The sequence below is a fragment of the Octopus sinensis genome, linkage group LG8 (assembly GCF_006345805.1).
Source record: "Octopus sinensis linkage group LG8, ASM634580v1, whole genome shotgun sequence".
In the NCBI taxonomy this organism is placed as follows: Eukaryota; Metazoa; Mollusca; class Cephalopoda; order Octopoda; family Octopodidae; genus Octopus; species Octopus sinensis.
The window spans coordinates 6123310-6142432 of record NC_043004.1 but is presented as its reverse complement, the minus strand read 5'-3'; the positions used below and the strand labels follow the sequence as shown (position 1 = coordinate 6142432).

The following is a 19123-nucleotide window of genomic DNA, read 5'->3' as shown; positions in this document are numbered from 1 at the left end:
CTCTTCCTTTTCTGGACAGTTAAAAAATGTAAAAACAATATTCTTGCTAAGGAGACTTACTACAGGACATTTTCACTTATGTTTGTTGTTGTTCTTTTCTGGTTGATAACACTTCATTGGTGATAGTATTGAGTTGGTCATTGCTTTGTAAAATGTACTTTTATTACTTGATATAATGATACCAGCATCGGTTTCTTTTCCTTTCTGTGTTTTCAATTTTCTTTTTTTTCATTTATTGCGGTATTTCTCTGGTCTTTCATAACATATTAAACTCATCTCCAAGACTGTAGCTATCTATATCACGGCATGTGAGATGTTTTGAGGACATTTGATCCACTTCAAAAAGTTTTGGTTTGAATGCTTCACATCTCATTATTGGACACTGCCAATATGTCTTTGGCCACAATAAAACTGGCACTCCATCGGTTCCAATGACATGGGTTCCAGTTGAACCAGTCAGTGAGACAGCCTGCTCATCAAATTAGCATACAAGTAGCCAAGCACCCCACAGGCACATGTAACCTGAACGTAGTTCTGGGGGAGATCCAGTGTAACACAGGGTGTGACAAAGCTGGTCCTTTGAATTACAGGTACAACTCATTTTTACTAGCTAAGTGGACAAGAACTGCGTGAAATAGTGTCTTGCTCAAAAACACATCACACTGCCAGGAATCAAACTCACAACCTTATGACCGTCAACTGCATGCCCTAACCACTAAGCCATGCACCTCTTTACTTTTGGCCATGATACTTAACTTTCAAACAGCATCCTCTGTTTAACGAAGACATGGCTGTGTAGGTAAGAGGCTCACTTTACAGCCATGTGGCTTTGAGTTCAGTTTCGCTGCCTGGCACCTTAAGCAAATGTCTTCTACTACAACCCAATTCCTTGTAAGTGAATTTAGTAGATGAGCATTGTAGAAACCCATTGTATATAATTTTGCTGTTACATAGTTAAATCCATGTTATCTTCCACCTCATTCCTTTCCTTGTCTGATGCATCATAATTCAATGTCACCCATGTCTTATACAATATTCCCCTGCCTTGTTTATCATGTCTGTTAGTTTGTCTTTTTTTTTTTTTAGTAGTTATCTCCTTTCTCTCTCTGTTTATAGCTAGTGTGTACCACAACATTAAGATGAGGTAACCAAGTCCATATTTCTGTCATGTTGTATGGATTTTTCTTGTTTAATAAAACCAAAAAATAATTAGATTTAGTATTTGTTGTTGGCATCATAAGAATTCATAAACTTTGAGAGAACATGAAGTTTTTTAGTTTTTTTGGATGGGGAATGGTGAAACCTGAAGCAGATAAAGCTATAAATAATAACACTAATATTTTGTCAAATAAAAAACCTTTTGGATAGAAAAAATCAAACGCTGTCCCTGGGATCCAAACCTATGTCATCTGTAAACATAAGACATTCAACCATTGGACCAAAGCAATCCTTTGAGTTTCACTATCTGTTATTCTTACCAGCAAATATCAGTAAATCAGAAAATATTGGTTCAGGTCCCACAGGCAGCCATTGATTTTTTGCATCAGTGTTTTTTTTTAACCCAATATTTACATGCTGTTATTTATAGCGTTATCTGCTCTGAGTTTCTCCATTCCAAAAGGAATTATTTGTATTTGAACTGATGTTTTTAGCCTTTAATAATACCATGTATGATTTTGTTTCACATGTAGTTTAATTTTCTAGTCTAACATTTGACAAAGACACACCTGTGGTATTGTGGTTAATATAGTAAATGCATGGTCAAGGGATTTTTAATCTGCTGTCACTACAAATCCCAAATGGCAATGTAACATGGTTCCTCAGACATAGGAAGAGATAGAATTTGTCTGTGACACCTGCTGTTAAACACAGTTTTATTTTCAAACCACACTAATTGTAGAGTCAGTAGTGTGTTACAATTTTTATTAGTGTGGTTGTATGTATATATGTATGTATTATTAAATTTGAAACCACTATTATAAGGTGGTGAGCTGGTAGAATCGTTAGCGCACTGGGTATCATGCTTAGCAGTATTTCGCCTGTCACTACATTCTGAGTTCAAATTCTGCCAAGGTCGACTTTGGCTTGCATCTTTTCAGGGTCAGTAAAATAAGTACCAGTTGAAAACTGGGGTCAATGTGATTGACTCATCCCCTCCACCAAAGATGCTGCCCTTGTGGCAGAATTTAAAACTATTATTAGTATCAAAGTGCAAGCTGACAGCACATCAAAAACACAATACTTGGTGGCACTGTTTCCAGTTCTTTATGTCATGAATTCAAACTCTTTTGAGGTAAATAAAACAAGAACCTGTTGAGCACTGTGATTTATAGGCACAGGAGTGGCTGTGTGGTAAGTAGCTTGCTTACCAACCACATGATTCTGGGTTCAGTCTCACTGCATGGCACCTTGGGTAAGTGTCTTCTGCTATAGCCTTGGGCCAACCAAAGCCTTGTGAGTGGATTTGGTAGACAGAAACTGAAAGAAGCCCATCGTACATATGTATGTATATATATATATTATATATATATATATATATATATATATAAACGATGATGATGATGATGATGATATATATATATATATATCAACATCATCATCATCTATATATATATATTTGTGTGTCTGTGTTTGTCCCCCCAACATCGTTTGACAACCAATGGTGGTGTGTTTATGTCCCTGCAACTTAGAGGTTCAGCAAAAGAGACCGATAGAATAAGTAACAGGCTTACAAAGAATAAGTCCTGGGGTCGATTTGCTCGACTAAAGGCGGTGCTCTAGCATGGCCACAGTCAAATGACTGAAACAAGTAAAAGAGTATATGTGAGCAGCAGAAGTGGGTGTATGTATATGTGTGTGGAGTGGGTGTAAATATATATATATATATATATATGCCTGTGTGGGTATGGTTGTATACATGTGTGTGTATATTGATGCATGTATACATGTTTTTATGTATACATACTGAGCAATCATGAATATTTTTCTTTTTTATACATGTCTTTGAGAATGTGTATGCATTATTAGCATCAATATATTTTAACCCTTTTGTTACCATATTTCTGTTGAGATGCTCTGAGTTTCTTTGAATTAATTTTAAATAACAAAGAATTTAGTAAAATAACTTAGTTATCATTAAGCTGGTGTTAGGAACATAAATTGTGACTAAGGTTTGATGGAAGATTTTAATTCAAAACTTATGAAAACAAGACATTCATACGACAGAGCTAGAGGTGGTTTCAGGCGGGGTTGGTATCAAAAGGGCTAATGAAGATAAGCATATTTGAAGTCATTACTGATTACTTGGGTACTCTAGTATGTGTGTGTGTGTGTGTGTGTATATATATATATACTCAAGACGCATTAGCTCTGGGGTATCTTAACCATCCAAAAGGATTGCAATGCAGACAGTAACACAGAAGGTGGCAGCAGCAGGTGTTCAGGAATCATGACCTGGATGTGACCCTGTCCGCTTAGAGTGCAAGGTGTTAAGGGCCAAAACACTTGTGGGGGAAACAGAGGTTTCTCAGACCTTTTGCTGTTCAGCTCTCCCTAGAGTTTCTTACTATCCATATGTATGTATATATATATATATAATATATATATATATATATATATATAATATATATATATATATATATATATATATATATATATATATATTTACATATATATACAAGGCGCAAGAGTGGGTGTGTGGTAAGTAGCTTGCTTACCAACCACATGGTTCTGGGTTCAGTCCCACTGCATGGCACCTTGGGCAAGTCTCTTCTACTATAGCCTCGGGCCAACCAAATCCTTGTGAGTGGATTTGGTAGACGGAAACTGTAAAGAAGCCCATCATATGTGTGTATGTATGTTTGTGTGTGTGTGTATCTGTGTATGTGTCCCCCCCCCCAACATCACCTGATAACCAATGCTGGTGTGTGTACATCCCCATAGCTTAGCAGTTCGGCAAAAGAGACCAATAGAATAAGTACTAGGCTTACAAAGAATAAGTCCTGGGGTCGATTTGCTCAACTAAAGGTGGTGCTTCAGCATGGCCATAGTCAAATAACTGAAACAAGTAAAAGAGTAAAATATATATATAGTTTAATGTATCGTTAGGTATATTTATTTCTATCATAGTAGTTTAAATGTTTGTATGTAGATTTCATTTTACTAGATCTGTGTATATATGTGTGTTTTCATTTCCATATAAAAATTTAACTGGTACATAGCTGGCATTCAGGGCTCATCTACACACTGATGGCATTGAAAGAAATCATTCATTAATCAATAAGTTTATACTTGTTGCCAATTCCATCTCCTTCATTATTTCTTGTGATGTCATTTGAATCCAATTGACAAAGGTCTATTGTTAAATTGTTTGTTTGATTGGAATATTTTCATATTCAAATCAGTTCTGTTTTACCATGTTACCATTTAAAGAAAAACTTTGCACTAGTTATTATATTTCATCTTTGTAACAACGTCTTTGATTATCGTTCAGCCTTAGGTTGGCCGCAGCTTGCAAAATGGCCTCTATATGTTCAGATACAAAAGAACTGTCCAGTGCTGAAACTGAGAAACCACTTGACCAGTAAACAACTATATATAGAAACAGGGCGTGATGGGTATTATCTCTGTTTGAATTAGAGTGCGAGATCTACTTAGTGTAGTCTTTATGAAGCTTCTTTAGCAGTTTTTTCAGTATTTCTACTAGCAAGTTATTAAAGCTAATACTAAAGACAGTCCTCATTATGCTTATCTTCTCTCCTGAACTGCATGGATTTGGTTACATTAGGAATGTTAAATGCTAATCTATTGTCTAATCACAAATAGCTACACTGCTTGTTATCAACTCAAGGTTATGGATGTATTTTACATATTTTTTCCCCATTTAAGTACTGTCCGCAATTTCTTTCATTCTCATTTCAAGCCAAATACTTTGAACGACTCAATATTTGACTTCAGTCTGATTTAATTCTGGGAAGTACATAGAGCAACTTTCAATAAAGTACGAAATTTCCTTGAGTAAATCTTATAGTTTTATTGATTTAAAGAGAAGCACTGTTTTGCCTTGATGTTAAATTTATCTTTGTAAAATCTTCATAGAAACTAGGCAATATTGGGAGTAATCCTGTTTGAAGCCAACTTGCCTTCTACTCTCTTCTATGTCCAATAAAGTGAAATAGCAGTCAAACACTGGTGTTATTATAATCAACTGTACCCCTCACTTTTGTATCATTGTTGAAAATCAGTATATTAGAAAACTGAGCTGGCGTATTTGTGTGTGTGTGTGTGTATATATATATATATATATATATATATATATATATATATTTTAAGTGAAAGAATAATAAATAAAATTGAATCTATAATTTGGTTCTCTTTTTATATATATATATATATATATATATATATATAAAGAGAACCAAATTATATATTCAATTTTATTGATTATTCTTTCACTTAAAATTTCATTGATTAAACATGAAGAATTATAGGACTTGTTGATTCTATCCATTTGTCTGTCTGTCTATGCACACACACACACACAAAATGTTAGATGAAAAAATGATGAAAGAACATGGTAAACGGGAAAAATACACAGAGGGCATGGACATGCATACCCCACATCTGTTACTGACCAAAAATGGTCGCAATTTCAACACCTTATCAATAATGTTGTTCATTTCGGTGGCATCAACATATAACGAGGACTAATTTTAATAAGTTTTCATATGCAGATGCAACATTTAAAAGCATCGTGGTTTCACCTTAATAAAAGCTTTTAACTTTGACACAATGTTATACATACGTTTGTAGAGGAAGAGGTGTACTTGATTGGACTGGCCCTAGTACTTTAATGGAGGATGGGCAAAGTGAAATCTCAACAGGATTTGAAATGAAGTCTCCTTGAAATATAATCACAAGACTAAATATTCACCTGCTTCTATCATTATCTGCCATCATCGTTTCATCTTGAGAATCATTATATTAATTTTGCTACATGATATGTATGTTTGTGTGTATAGATAATAATAATAATAATAATAATTGTGTACAGTGCTCAGGTGCACTACAACTCATCTAAAGTGTATATATAATCAGGTGTAGTTTCGGCGGATTTCGGAAAGCATGAGGGCCTTAAAGGATGCAGTGTCATGGCAGTCAACAACTGACGCAGGCAGTTTATTCCATGCTTCAGCAACTCTGAGCGTGAAAAAATGTTTCCGAAAGTCATGGGAGCTGTGTTGTTTTCTGACTTTGTAGGCATGTCCACGTGTGTTAGACACATGGAGATCAAAAAGGTGTTCAGTGTTGTTGTTGGTGAGGTGGTTGATAACCTTGTGGGTGTTTACCAAGTCCGTCGCCAGACGCCGGAGCTTCAGTGAATCCATGCCCAGGGAAACAAGGCGCTCAGAATATGGTAGGTGTCTGATGGAGGGTATGCGTTTGGTTGCACGTCTCTGGACAGATTCCAGGAGGTCAATGTTCTGAGCAAGATAGGGATTCCAAACTGATGATGCGGATAGACAATTGTGTGTATATATGTGTGTCTGTGTGTGTATGCATATGTAAGGAGCTCCAGTAATCACTCACACTTTCTTTTACAGAATTAGTTGTAGTATTTCTCATGATTTGCTGTGTTCTTTTTGTTAATTAATAAAGAAAACGTTGGGCTTGGTTGTAGATAATAGAATTTGAGTTTGTTTTGCCATTGAACAAAGTTGTGTCTTGGAAGTTGATTTTCATTTTTAGAATTCAATATTAATGAGTAATCTATTGATTTGTGACCAGAAGACTGTGAATGTTTACACCTGGAATGGATTTTAAAGAAATGTTTTGTTTTGTTTGTGTGTTTACACATATAGGCACAGTAATGGCTGTGTGGTTATGAAACTTGCTTTGCAACCATGTGGTTTCAGGTTCAGTCCCACATGACACTTTGGGCAAGTGTCATCTACTATAGCCCCAGGCTGACCAATGCTTTGTCAGCAAATTTAGTTGACAGAAGTGTATGTGTGTATGTGTCTCCCTTGCTTGTTGACAACCAGTGTTGGTTTATTTACATTCCTATGACAGTTGTTCAACAAAAGAGACCAATGGAATAAGTACCTGGGTTGATTTGTTTGACTTGACCCTTTTAATTTGGTACCCCTGCATGGCCGCTCTCCAATGACTGAAACAAAATAAAAAATAAAAACATATGCATGTGTGTGTCGGTGGAGTGCTGTTTGTATGCATTCACATATTTATGCACATATATCAAATATATTGACTTCAAATTTCTGGTACAAGGCCAACAAGTTTGAGGTGAGGGGTAAATCAATTACATTGACCCCCCAGGATTCAACTGGTACTTATTCTATTGGTCTTGAAAGGATGAAAGGCAAAGTCGGTCTTGGTGAAATTTGAACTCAGATCATAAAGACTAGTGAAATGCTGCTAAGAATTTTGTCCAGCATGCTAACCAGGGCTATGGAGTGAAAACAAAAGACTTCGACTCTGACTCCTCTACTATTGGCACATTTGACTCTGACTCCTCTACTATTGGCACCTTTGACTCTGACTCCTCTACTATTGGCACCTGTGACTCTGACTCCTCTACTATTGGCACCTTTGACTCTGACTCCTCTTTATGTAATTAAATGATTGTGGCCAACATATCTCATAAAGCATACGCTTGTACTTTGAGTAGGCCTATATGTTATAACTGGTTTATATTAAAGAATAAAGATATTGTGAGTGGGAGTTGGTATAGTTTTACCAACTCCAACTCCAGTTACCCCTTAATTGTTTCTGACTCCACGACTCCGACTCCACAGCCCTGGTGCTAATGATTCTGCCAGCTCACTGCCTTATTTTAAAACTGAAATGATAAATCCTCTTGTTACAGTAATGAAAATATTTCTTTTCTTTTACCTGTTGATTTTGACATAAAAATTATCAGGTTTATTATGTACACTGTTTAATTTGTCAGACTGGTATCTTTGCCTTAATTGTTGCTTTCAGTACGTTTCAGTTATTGTACACTCCAGCCTTCTTCAGGTGTTTTGTGTTGAATTCAGTTGTTGTATCAGAATTTCGAACCTATCTCTTGATTTGATCTACAGGGTTCCACTGTTCTCATTTCACTCTCTTGATCAAATAAAGGATTAGGTTTGAAATTCCAATACAACAAAGTTCAACACAGCACCTGAAGAAGGATGAAGCATACAATAGCCAAAACATAATGAAAGCAATTGTCAAAATAAGGACACCAGTTTGACTAATATAGACAATATACATAATATAAATTCCTGATTTCAGAAATATAGAATTCTATCTGGTTTATATTGTTGGTTTGTAACAAATAAGTTTGGCAGATTAAAATTGTTTTGTTTTTGTTGCTTTTCAATTTTACGACTGGTGTGAGAAATGTTTTATATACCTGTATTTGTTGTTCATATCCATTCCACAGGCCACTGAGTTATTTCTCTTAGTTCGTTTTTATTTAGACTATATAAATTACCTTGGCCATAAATGTGTTCTACTCTATTTTGTATAAGTCTAAGTCCCTTGGCTACACTAGTTAAGGTCAAAGAATTGTCATACTGATGAGTTATTAAACCAGAAACATAAACCTACTGTTGTTCTCTTATCTCCCAGACAATAAGCCTGTCCATTTCCTTAATGCAGGGGTTGGTGAACTGGAGTAAATTATCCAAAGTGGGGTAAAAATGAAATTCTTGGGGTTAATAACAACTCATTAGACATAAGTAAAATTATATAAAAAAATGTGTTCCTCGTTACAACAGAAATTTTTGTGGCCACACTGCATCTGTCCAGTCTATTGGACATGTCAATAGATTTAATAAACCTTTTGGATTCAAAGAATCTATGATTTTCTTCCTTTCAAACCAAGGGGTGACGTCGGCATAAATAAATATATTTTGGAGTAATTGGTTAAAAATGTTCCCCGACCCCTGCCTTAATGGCATGTCAACTTAGGAGGTCTTGATTATCAAAATTATCTCCCTCTTTTCATGTAGAGCTGCTCTCAATTGCTATTTGGTAATTATGATACATTCTTTGGAGGTGAAGATAATGTTAATAAATTAATTTATGTTTTATGATATTTGATATTCCATATATATACACACACACACACACACACAGGATTGGCCAAAAGTCACCTAACAGTAAATCAAAATTCCATAAATACTATATGTAATTCTGTATTGACTCGAATGGAAAAATGTGTCGCTCAAGGACTTCAGTTTGGACAATTTTCACAATGTTTCATATTTAGTTGTCTTTATTAAATTCATCTAGTTGTAAAACATAAATAAATCTTTGAATTAAATGGTTTTGATATACTGTCAGATGGCTTTTGGCCAACCCTATGTATATATATATATATTGATATTAGTGTGTGTTTATGCATGCATATATATGTCTGTTGATGTAATATTGTTTTTCTTCTTTTCTTTTTCAGGCCTCCTGCTGCTTGCTCAAGGAAATCGACTCGCAAAACTGCTGACACCACCACATGTAGCATGTCACTTGGACTGGCTGCTATCCTTAACGAACGAGGCCTTTGTGATACGTGGAAGTTTGGGCGGCGGTGCAAAGGTAATTCTGTGAGTCCAGGTGGTGATGGAACCAGTAGTGATGATTCTCACAGTGGAATTTACACTCGGTCGGGTGGTTCAAGCAGTGATGCCACCCCGACTCACTTCTATCGGAAGAAGAAATCCAGTAGTGAAGTTAAAGAAACTAAAGATGATGGCAATGCTAATAGTTCTTCAGTAGATGCCTTGGACAGCTCAAGTGAAGTTGGGGCCAAAACCCAATCTGCAGGGGCATCATTTCTGAGTACTTTAAAATCTAAAGGGTTTTCAATTTACGGTATTTTATCATCATCATCATCAGCATCAACAGAAAACAATAACTCTGTAGGAGAAGCAATCACAACTGACTCTTCTATTGATAGTACGCTAAAGTGCACTACTGCAACAAATGGTGCAGCCAGTCCTAATTCTACCGCCACTACCACCACCAACAACGCCACTATCATCAATGACAACAACAACAGCAGCAGAGATAGCAACCGCAGCAATAACAACAGTTCACCATCAACAACAACGGCGAATGACATTGCATTAGAAAAGTCTGGTGGTGTTCTTGGTGCTATCACGTCGTTAAGGCAAGGTGGTATTCTATAGTCAGTGCAGGAATCTTTTGTGCCATAAACTATGCATTTTTAGAATATCAACAACAACAACTGCTCTCTTTATCAATGGCCTCTGTATAAAACAACACAACAAGCAGAACAAACACTTGTTATATATAACCGAGAATGTCAGTTTAGTTACAATAGAAATTATTTAAACAAATCTTTTCAGACACTGCTGGGTTCTTTTTTTTTCTTTCATTTTAATCTAGTTTTCTTTTGTTTGTAATTTTCTTTATTTCCTTAATTAGAAAATTGGGAGGGTGTTTTTTTATAATTTTTTTTTTATAGAAAATGAAATTGAATGAGTGTATGTATATAGAAAAATGTAGGGTTATTTTAAAACTGATAATTTGGAACGTATTTTTTAAAAAAATTGAATTTTTTTTTATTCTAATTCATTTATGACAAACTGAGGTCTTAATGTCCACTCAGATCCTTGCCATGTCTACATCTGTTTTGCGACATTTCAGCTGCCTCTCTCTCTCTCTGGTGTCAAGTGTTTATGAATTTATTACTGAATTAACAACATCAACAGACAAACAAACAGAAAGTGCTGTAAATTTATTTCACAAAGTATAATTCATCCACATAAAAAAAAAAAATTGTTACATTTAGAAACAAGCTATTGAATTTTTCCACCTTAGCAAATTAATCTGAAGTCGTCTCTTCAAGTGTTTCATTTGAGAGAATTAGGCATGTAGAAGACAGAAAAAAAAATCATAAAAACTCACAATTAAAAACTATTTATATTCAATTTTTCTTCTACATATTTCCTCTAAGTATAGTCATCCCTTAAAAATCCCTGATCCTCCCCATTGCAATAGGGTTTTTTTTTTTTATCTTTTCAAATTTATCATACAAATACTGTCATCCCTGAATTTATTGCAATCTGTACAAATGTGTTGTAAAAGGACAAAAGTCTACTTTAGATAAAAATAGTCTTTTCTATTCTTATGTAATCATAGCAATCAGTTGGTGCATGTTAGTGTCTGTCTATATTTAGCAATATATAGTTCTGGATCTTCTAGCGTAATGTTTTTTGGTTTTTTAATGCAAAACTCTTTGGTTTCATAAGAAATTAAACACTGCTAGTTCCAGTACAGACCCAACCCTTCTATTCTGCTGCCTCGTATTAAAATAATTCTATTTTTAAAACAAATAAGTTTAATTAGATATGAAATGCCATTTGAAATTGTGCACTCTTTATTTTTTTAAGGGAAAAATTAGCATTTTCCACTTATTGCTATATTTATATATAGTAGGGACTACATAAAATGTTCAGCAAAATACTACAAATTGAGCATATTTTCATGCAGATCCTGATGTGTGTGTCTGTGTGAGAAAGAGAGTGAGAGATTACGTTTTAAATAGTCTTGAATTTAAGATCATAATGTATTGTAAATTTAATTCAGAATTTCAGCTAATCAGTGAACTTGGAATAAGTTTTACTTCCTGAAAATGGAATATTTTGTAATTAAAACTATTAATAATGGCAGATTAAAAATATTAAGCAAGGCAGATTAAAATTATTAATCATGACAAATATAAAAGATTTTTTAAAGGTTTTGTGTTTATGTAATTTTATTTATGCCTTTAACATGTAACCTTTTCATAAATTATGATAATTTTCTTCTGGTGTACTCATATATCTTAGCACATCTCTGGCATGTATCTGTGCAGCTGAAGAGGCTTTGTTTTGTTACATCAGTTAGTTATAACTAGACTGCTGTAGTCTACTTATATACTTCTCATCATAGGACAGGGATAACAAGCACTCTTTTTAAGTGGTTCTAAGTCTAAGGAATGCTGTTGCTTTTGACATATCAATCCAAAGCAGTTTCTCTCTTGCAAAAGTCTGCAAACTCAGAGCAATGATAAAAATATGCTTCAAACTTTTGTTCGTTTGACAATTCGTTTATTGTAATTCTCATAATTTAGGTAAATTTGAGCAAAGTATATCAAAATGAAACTGATTAAATTTTGTATATATATATATAGCTTAAATTGATTAAATCAGCTCTTTATTTGAAACCAAAATTTTGATGTCATTAAAATATTAATGAGACAATCCCTAACTTTTGTCAAATAAAGTTAATGAACGCATACCAGAGAAAATTAATAATAAAAATAATTCTCTGTTCACAAAAACTGAATTGTATTTATGCAACAAATGTCTGAAACAACTCGATATTTTAAAGCAGAAATTTATTTAAACAAGTTTATCATGGTGTAAAAATGAAATAATTTGAATATAGTTATATATAGATAGTTGCAATTTTAAAATTAATAGTACAGATATGGCTGTGTGGTTAAGAAGTTTGCTATGCAAGCATGTGGTTCTGAGTTCAATACTACTGCAAGTTACATTGAACAAATATCTTCTGCTTTAGCCTTGGTTTGATCAATACCTTGTCAGTGGAATTTGAAAGTCAGAAACTGTGCAATAATCCCATTGTGTGTGAGTGAGTATATATGTGTGTATGTATATAGAATTATTCTTTGTAAAAGCAATGATTTCTTTGATGATTGTTGGGCAACATCCTTCAAAAATTAAAATGAAACAGTTCAAACATTTTCTTTTGTTGAGACTATCTTAAAATATTATAACATTAAATACCAATGAACAAGAATTTCAACAAGTATCTTAGAGCAGAGGCAGTAAGTTTCTTTTGTCCCCACTCAATATTTTATCTTCATTCACTGGAACCTCAAGGCTAGAAAGATGAATCTTAAGTTGAATGTTTTATCATAAATAAGAACTGAGATAGAAATAATTTCTTGTACTCATTTCAATACCAGTCATTATTGCCATTTACAATTCTCCTATAAAACTAGCATCTTGCTTGCCTAGCTCACCAAAATTTTAACTTGCAAACTTTATAGCAAATCTTAGTAGCAGGAGTCTTCTAACATTTCTGCTTGCTGTGCATTAAGAATTTAAAAAATTTATTTTATGTGTGCTTATTGTAATCCTTTAGTTTAATCTTTGTATCGTTTAAGCAAATATTTAGTTCTTTTTTTTCTTTCTGATTTCTGCTCTTTCTGTCTATTTTTCTAAAAATCGCTTGATAATTCAGTGTTTACATATCTTCAAATCATTGGTTAGTGTAAGAGTTCTGGTCCAATTTATGCTTTTTTTACTTTTAATACTTTTGATTCTAAATGCTGTCTTTCAAATATGATCATAAATTTCTAAATATGATCAACATATAAAATACAAAAAATTTTTAAATTCTTTCCAACCAAAAAATATATCCAAAGTGTTTGTGATAAAATTTAATTCCAAATAAAAACAAAAGTGCTTATCATGACCAGATTTGTAAGAATATCCTACCATTGATTGAGGAGAGTTGACAGTGATAACGAACACTGATTATTAGCTTTGAGCTGATTGCTTTTGACATTTTATAAATTTTCGTTTCTCTCAGAAAGAGCTGAACCTATCAGCAAAGATATAGGTTTACACACAAAATTCTTTGCACACTCCCTAATCTCCAAGATTACCTTTTTTCTTGTCCTGATATATTGCAAGCTTCTCTTCCATTTGGTGTTGGTCTACAAATACAACTTTATTCTCTCTCTCTGTCTTCAATACTAGCACCATTCTCAGGTATTTGGTTGCAAGATTTTCCCTTCTGTTACCCTTTTAGAGATTCTTTCTTCGTATTTTCTTCTGCAGCGAGCACTTATCAAGCTTGAGGTAACTACTCTCTTTAATATAGCCTATATATTGTCAGATGATTTAGAATATTTGTTATATCAACAATCAACATTATCTGTATTTGAAAGCTCTAAACCAACTCGTGTTAAAAATCTCCAGCACCGTTCTCTGATATTTGGTTGAGAGATTTCCCTTTCTGCTACCCTTAGATTTAATTTTGTAGCTACCCTAATTTTCAACCTTCTACCTCACATTTCTATTCGTTGCATAGTCCTTCCTTTTGTCTCTCTGGATTTGCAGGTTTTAAGCTTAGCTATTCCTCCAATGCATTCCTGAGCAGGTTTCTCTGAATTTCTCTAAAACCAATATAAAAATGAATTCAGTTTCATTTCATTTTTTTCTTCTCCTTTTAACGTCTAGAAATATTGTGCCTACATAAGGAATGGGTTACTCTTAATGTTCTTAGTATGATTAACAGAATATTTACTAATAATTGAATGAGGTAAACTATCATTTAAGGTAATTTGTCGTTCTATAGCTATGTCTATTTTTATACAGATAATCTATAAAAGCCATACTCCTTCGACAAATTGTTATCCACATTGTTGCCATTAAACCTTAATACTTTCATTGATTCCACTTAAATTCCATGTCTCTATTTTTCCCTAATAACTGCTTGCGAAGACCCTAATACATTAATGTTGTAGCAAGCAATGACTGATAATTAGAATCATTCAATTCCCCTTGTTGTAAATGTATTACAAGTATTGTTTGTTTAGTTAATTTGTAATATTAGAAAAGGCTCTCTTGTTTCTGTGCCTGTTTCATAACAACAATGAAAAACTGACAATCTTTAGTTCTAATTTTACTTCAATGTTGCAGTATCATAATTCTAGCATTTTCTTATTTTTGATAGCATTTTTTAAAATTAAAAATTTCTAATTTAAAACTATAGAGCTTGCTTTTCAAAATTGACATTGTTAAGCTAACAATGTAATTGATGCCTTTTATAAATATTTTTGTGACTTATTGGCTTTTAACATTCTTTCCTCTTCTTTTCTTATGCGACAAATGCTATAAAACTTTAGGTAACAACTGTCTTTAATATAGTCTATATATTGTCAGATAATCTTTTATTATATCTCAAATATATATCGAATATCTATATTAATAGTTAGCATTTTCTCTATCTAAAAGTTATAAAGTGGCTTTTGTCAGTGATCTCCACATATCACTTTCAGATGTTTCTTCTACAAAAACACTGGAATAAGTTTGATATCTTAACCCTTAATGTGCTGCTGATTAAATTTTTGCATACTAAAATGCAGATATTGCAAATCAGTTCTCATAGCCTCTTTCTTTTATTGAGTAAAAACAAAATGTGGTATTATTATATCATGCAAAATGTGGAGAATTTCAGAAAGTACTCAAATTATCAAAATGAATAAACTTACCTCCCATGTCTCGAATCCTGATGTATGGGGCCGAGTTGATTCCTGCAAAGTAAGGGTTGAAGAAAATTGGCAGTTGTTGAAATGATGTTCTGAATAGTCTCCTGCTATTTCAAGTATTTCATTCTCAATCTAACTGAAACTTACGTGGTCATGTATTTTGGATTTTTTTTTTATTCATTTCTATCATAAATTTATTTTTTTACACACCAGATAACTTTCTTGAACTGCATACCTCTCTAGTAGTATTTTGCAGGCAGATTATGGTCACTTTTGTAAATATAACTAATGTTATTATGGTTTATGCATGCAAAATGTTAGAAATGTTCATATCTGAGAGACGAAAGTATGATAGGGGGAGAAGCATAGGTGTCTAACTATAAAAGTGATACATGGCTACCCCCACTTGAAACAAATGAGCAATACTTACTTAGATATTTCATTTCTTTCCTTTTGTTGTTTAAATTTTAGTTTTAATTATTCCAAGTAAAATTAAATAATTATCTCTGTTTACATTGTTTGCAACCTCTCTCCTCAGATACACCAACAATAAAAATGAAATCTAGTTTTAAAAAAACCACAAAACAAACTTTGTGTAAATGTTCAATTTAAAAGGCAAATGAACTAGCCAGACCTTTTTGTAACTTGTTGTGGTATGAAAAAAAAACAAAAAAAACTCCCAATATTTACAACAGAAAATCATATAAAATATGAATACACTTTCTCAGATTCTAGAAATTGTATCAATTTCTTGTTTGTTTGTTGATGTTTGTTTTTATTTGAAAGCATCTTTAAAAGGAAAAATAGTGCAGTTGCATTTTGATGTGCATACTTAAGTGCATTTCTACCTGTATTAAGCAAACACTTGTATTTTGTAAAAGATGCTTGGGTTCAGGAGGAAAGTTAATCAAAAGTGACACCTCTACACCCTAGGACTATGTATTATATATGTTTGACTTCTTTTCTACTAGTGTACAATCTTAAGTATAGAATAAAGTTTAGGTGCCACTCTTCATTTAGCCAGAATTTAATGTGAATTTTTAAAATCTAATTAATTAGGAATAATAATATTCTTTCTGAAGAACTCTGGGTTTTTCTATGATTTCACATTTTTTACAATTCTTGGATAACAACAGAATTGTCTGCTGTTTTCTGCCTTTCAAGAGTGTTGTAAAGAATTGGACACTTTGATCTTAATGAAATTCTTGTTATGTTACTCTTGTTTAAGAACTGAAAAAGTTAATAATCAAAAAAGCAAGAATTTTTTAAAACCAAATTTGGTATATAATTTATTTTTCATTTAAATTTTCCTGTGAGAATCTGTACATGTTTGAGCAACATACTTACAGGTGTCACTATGTGACTTCTGTGTAGACTGTATGAAATGATTCTACTACGACTACTACTACTATTCCTGTATAATTTGCTACTGTTAATACTACTACTTCCTCTACAAACTATTAATAGACGTGTGTGTGTGTATGAATATTGTAAACATTTGTACATAGTAATTACTAGACAACTTATTTATTCCAGATTGCCAGAATTAACCATAAGTGTGTTTGACATCTATAAACAAGAATTAAAAAGTTGTCTAATCATAGAATGACTTTGTTTTCTCTTTTTTCTTTATCATTTTCTTCTGTTTCCATTTCAGCACCATATCCTCCAACTTTTTTTTTTTATCATGCTATTTTTAGAAAAAAAAAAAAAGAAAGAAATGGAGAGTGGGAACAAGTTAAGCTAAGGTCTGGATTTTTGTTTTGAACATCAGAGATTCACAATCCACCAAAGAAAATTTTCATTTAAATTAAAATTTTATCTAATCTTTAATATTTAAACTGGCCATATCCAGCCAGATATTCTACACATTTTATGTTCAAACCAGTCAGATCTGATCTCTCACACCTACCCTACAATACCATTCTAAAAATAAACAATCATTTTTAAATCTCAAAGCTACAAAATTGTGGCAATATGAACCAGAAGGAAAGGGCTGTGATGTGAATGGTCAAGGGGCCCTACTGGACCAGGAAGGGGGAAAGAGGAAGTGAGGGAAGCAAGACCAGGGTTGTCCTCTTTCAGCCTGGGATAGTTTTGGTGAATGGACATGAGTGGAGCAAGCTAGTGGGGCTTTGTAGTTGCAGCTGCTAACATCAGGTGAGACATTAGGTAGGGCACATGTTTGGACTTAACACAGCTGGACAGCCAACTACGAGAGGTAGGTGAACCGTATTTTATTCTCCGTATTAATTTCTTTGTACCACCAAAATGCTGTGAATGAATAAGCATTACATTTAACAAAGTAATCTGAAGGTTAAAGAGTTAATCACAAACTGTTTAATTGCAGCACACTTTTTAATACATATGAGAATGACTATGGGTCAAAAGTTTGCTTCTCAACCACATGGTTTTGGGTTCTGTCCCACTGCATGACACCTTGGGCAACAATAGCCCCAGGCTGCTGATCAGAGCTTTGTTTGTGGATTTGGAAGATAGAAAGTGAAAGAAACTCGTCACGTGTGTGTTCTTTTGACATCGCATGATGTAAATGGGTGTCACTATCATATAAGCAATATCCTTTGTTTCCAGTGAAAACGTATGACCATGGGGAAATATCATCTTGTTTGGAAACAGGTTTTGGTGATAGGAAGGGCATCCACCTATAGTAAAACTGCCTCAATAAACTAAGTCCAACCGATACAAGCATGGAAAAGTAGGCGTTAAAACGGTAGTTTTGAAAGCATTAGTTGTCTCCCTTTTTAAAAATTTAAGATACTGTTGTTTCAGTTTCAATTCCTTAATCCTTTAGCATTCAGATTACTCTGCCAAATTTAATTCTTATTTATTCACTTTATTCTGAAATATTCATGTTTTGTTCTGTAGCTTTGAAATTTTGATGATGTGATTGTTTAGTTTTAAGATGACATTGTAGAGTGGGTATGAAAAGCCAGATCTGGTCAGTTTACTCTTTTACTCATTTCAGCCATGCGGCTGTGACCATGTTGGAGCACCACCATGGTTTGAACATAAAACAAGTAGAATATTTAGGTCAGATATGACCAGTTTAAATGCTTAATGGTCAAGGATGAAAATGTATTTACAAACACAATTATATTCAAACACTTCATATGCAAACAAAAGGCATTATAGAGTGAGGGTTTAAAAGAAAAAAATCAAGCTAAAACAATAAAGCCCCCACTCTCAGTGTAAAGGAAAGGAATAACTATTATTGTGATTATCATGTTGAACTTTTCCAACTCTGGGGGATGTCAACTCTATCCTCAGATGAAGTTGGTTCTGAATTTGAACTTAAATGAAATATTTTCTCTATCTTTTTTTAAATGTAGACCATGAATAAGCCTTCATATGATTCTTCACCTTCCTAGATATAGAATTTACCATATTTTAACATGTATAAGGAACCCTTTTTTGTCAAAAATTAGGTTAAAAAAATATGGGAGTTTTTTTATACATAGATAGTATTATAATCTTTTACAAAACCTTTTTTTTCAAATTTTAAACCCCAAAAATTAAGACGTTCCTTATACACGAGGGTTCCTTAGACACGTTAAAATATGGTAAATATCATACAAACCACATCCTACTTTTCTAGAAAAAGGAGATATTGGTTTACGTAGTATAAGCTTGACTATTTCTGAAGAGGCAGGGTGGAATGACAGGATAACTATAGTTTTGATTGATCATACTTGACTTGATATTAAATAACTGCATTCTCTGGTGTTTCTAGTTTATTTTAGAAAAGACCTGCAGTAACAAATCAATGTTCTTACTGAGCAGTGA

General features: G+C 33.3%; 1 protein-coding gene across 15 annotated transcripts in view; it reads left to right on the top strand.

Moving 5' to 3' along the window:
* LOC115214989 (trafficking kinesin-binding protein 1) overlaps positions 1-15995 on the top strand; it is a 257960-nt gene extending 241965 nt beyond the window's left edge. For 13 of the 15 annotated variants that reach the window (XM_029784096.2, XM_036505230.1, XM_036505233.1 and 10 more), the window contains one exon: positions 9467-15995. In XM_029784096.2, the coding sequence (XP_029639956.1) occupies positions 9467-10196 (730 nt within the window). In that variant the 3' untranslated portion in view covers positions 10197-15995. Of the gene's footprint in view, positions 1-1116; positions 1145-4492; positions 4617-9466 lie in introns of all 15 variants that reach the window. The other 2 variants (XM_036505237.1, XM_036505238.1) reach the window with 2 other exon arrangements.
* Positions 15996-19123: the final 3128 nt, after the last annotated feature.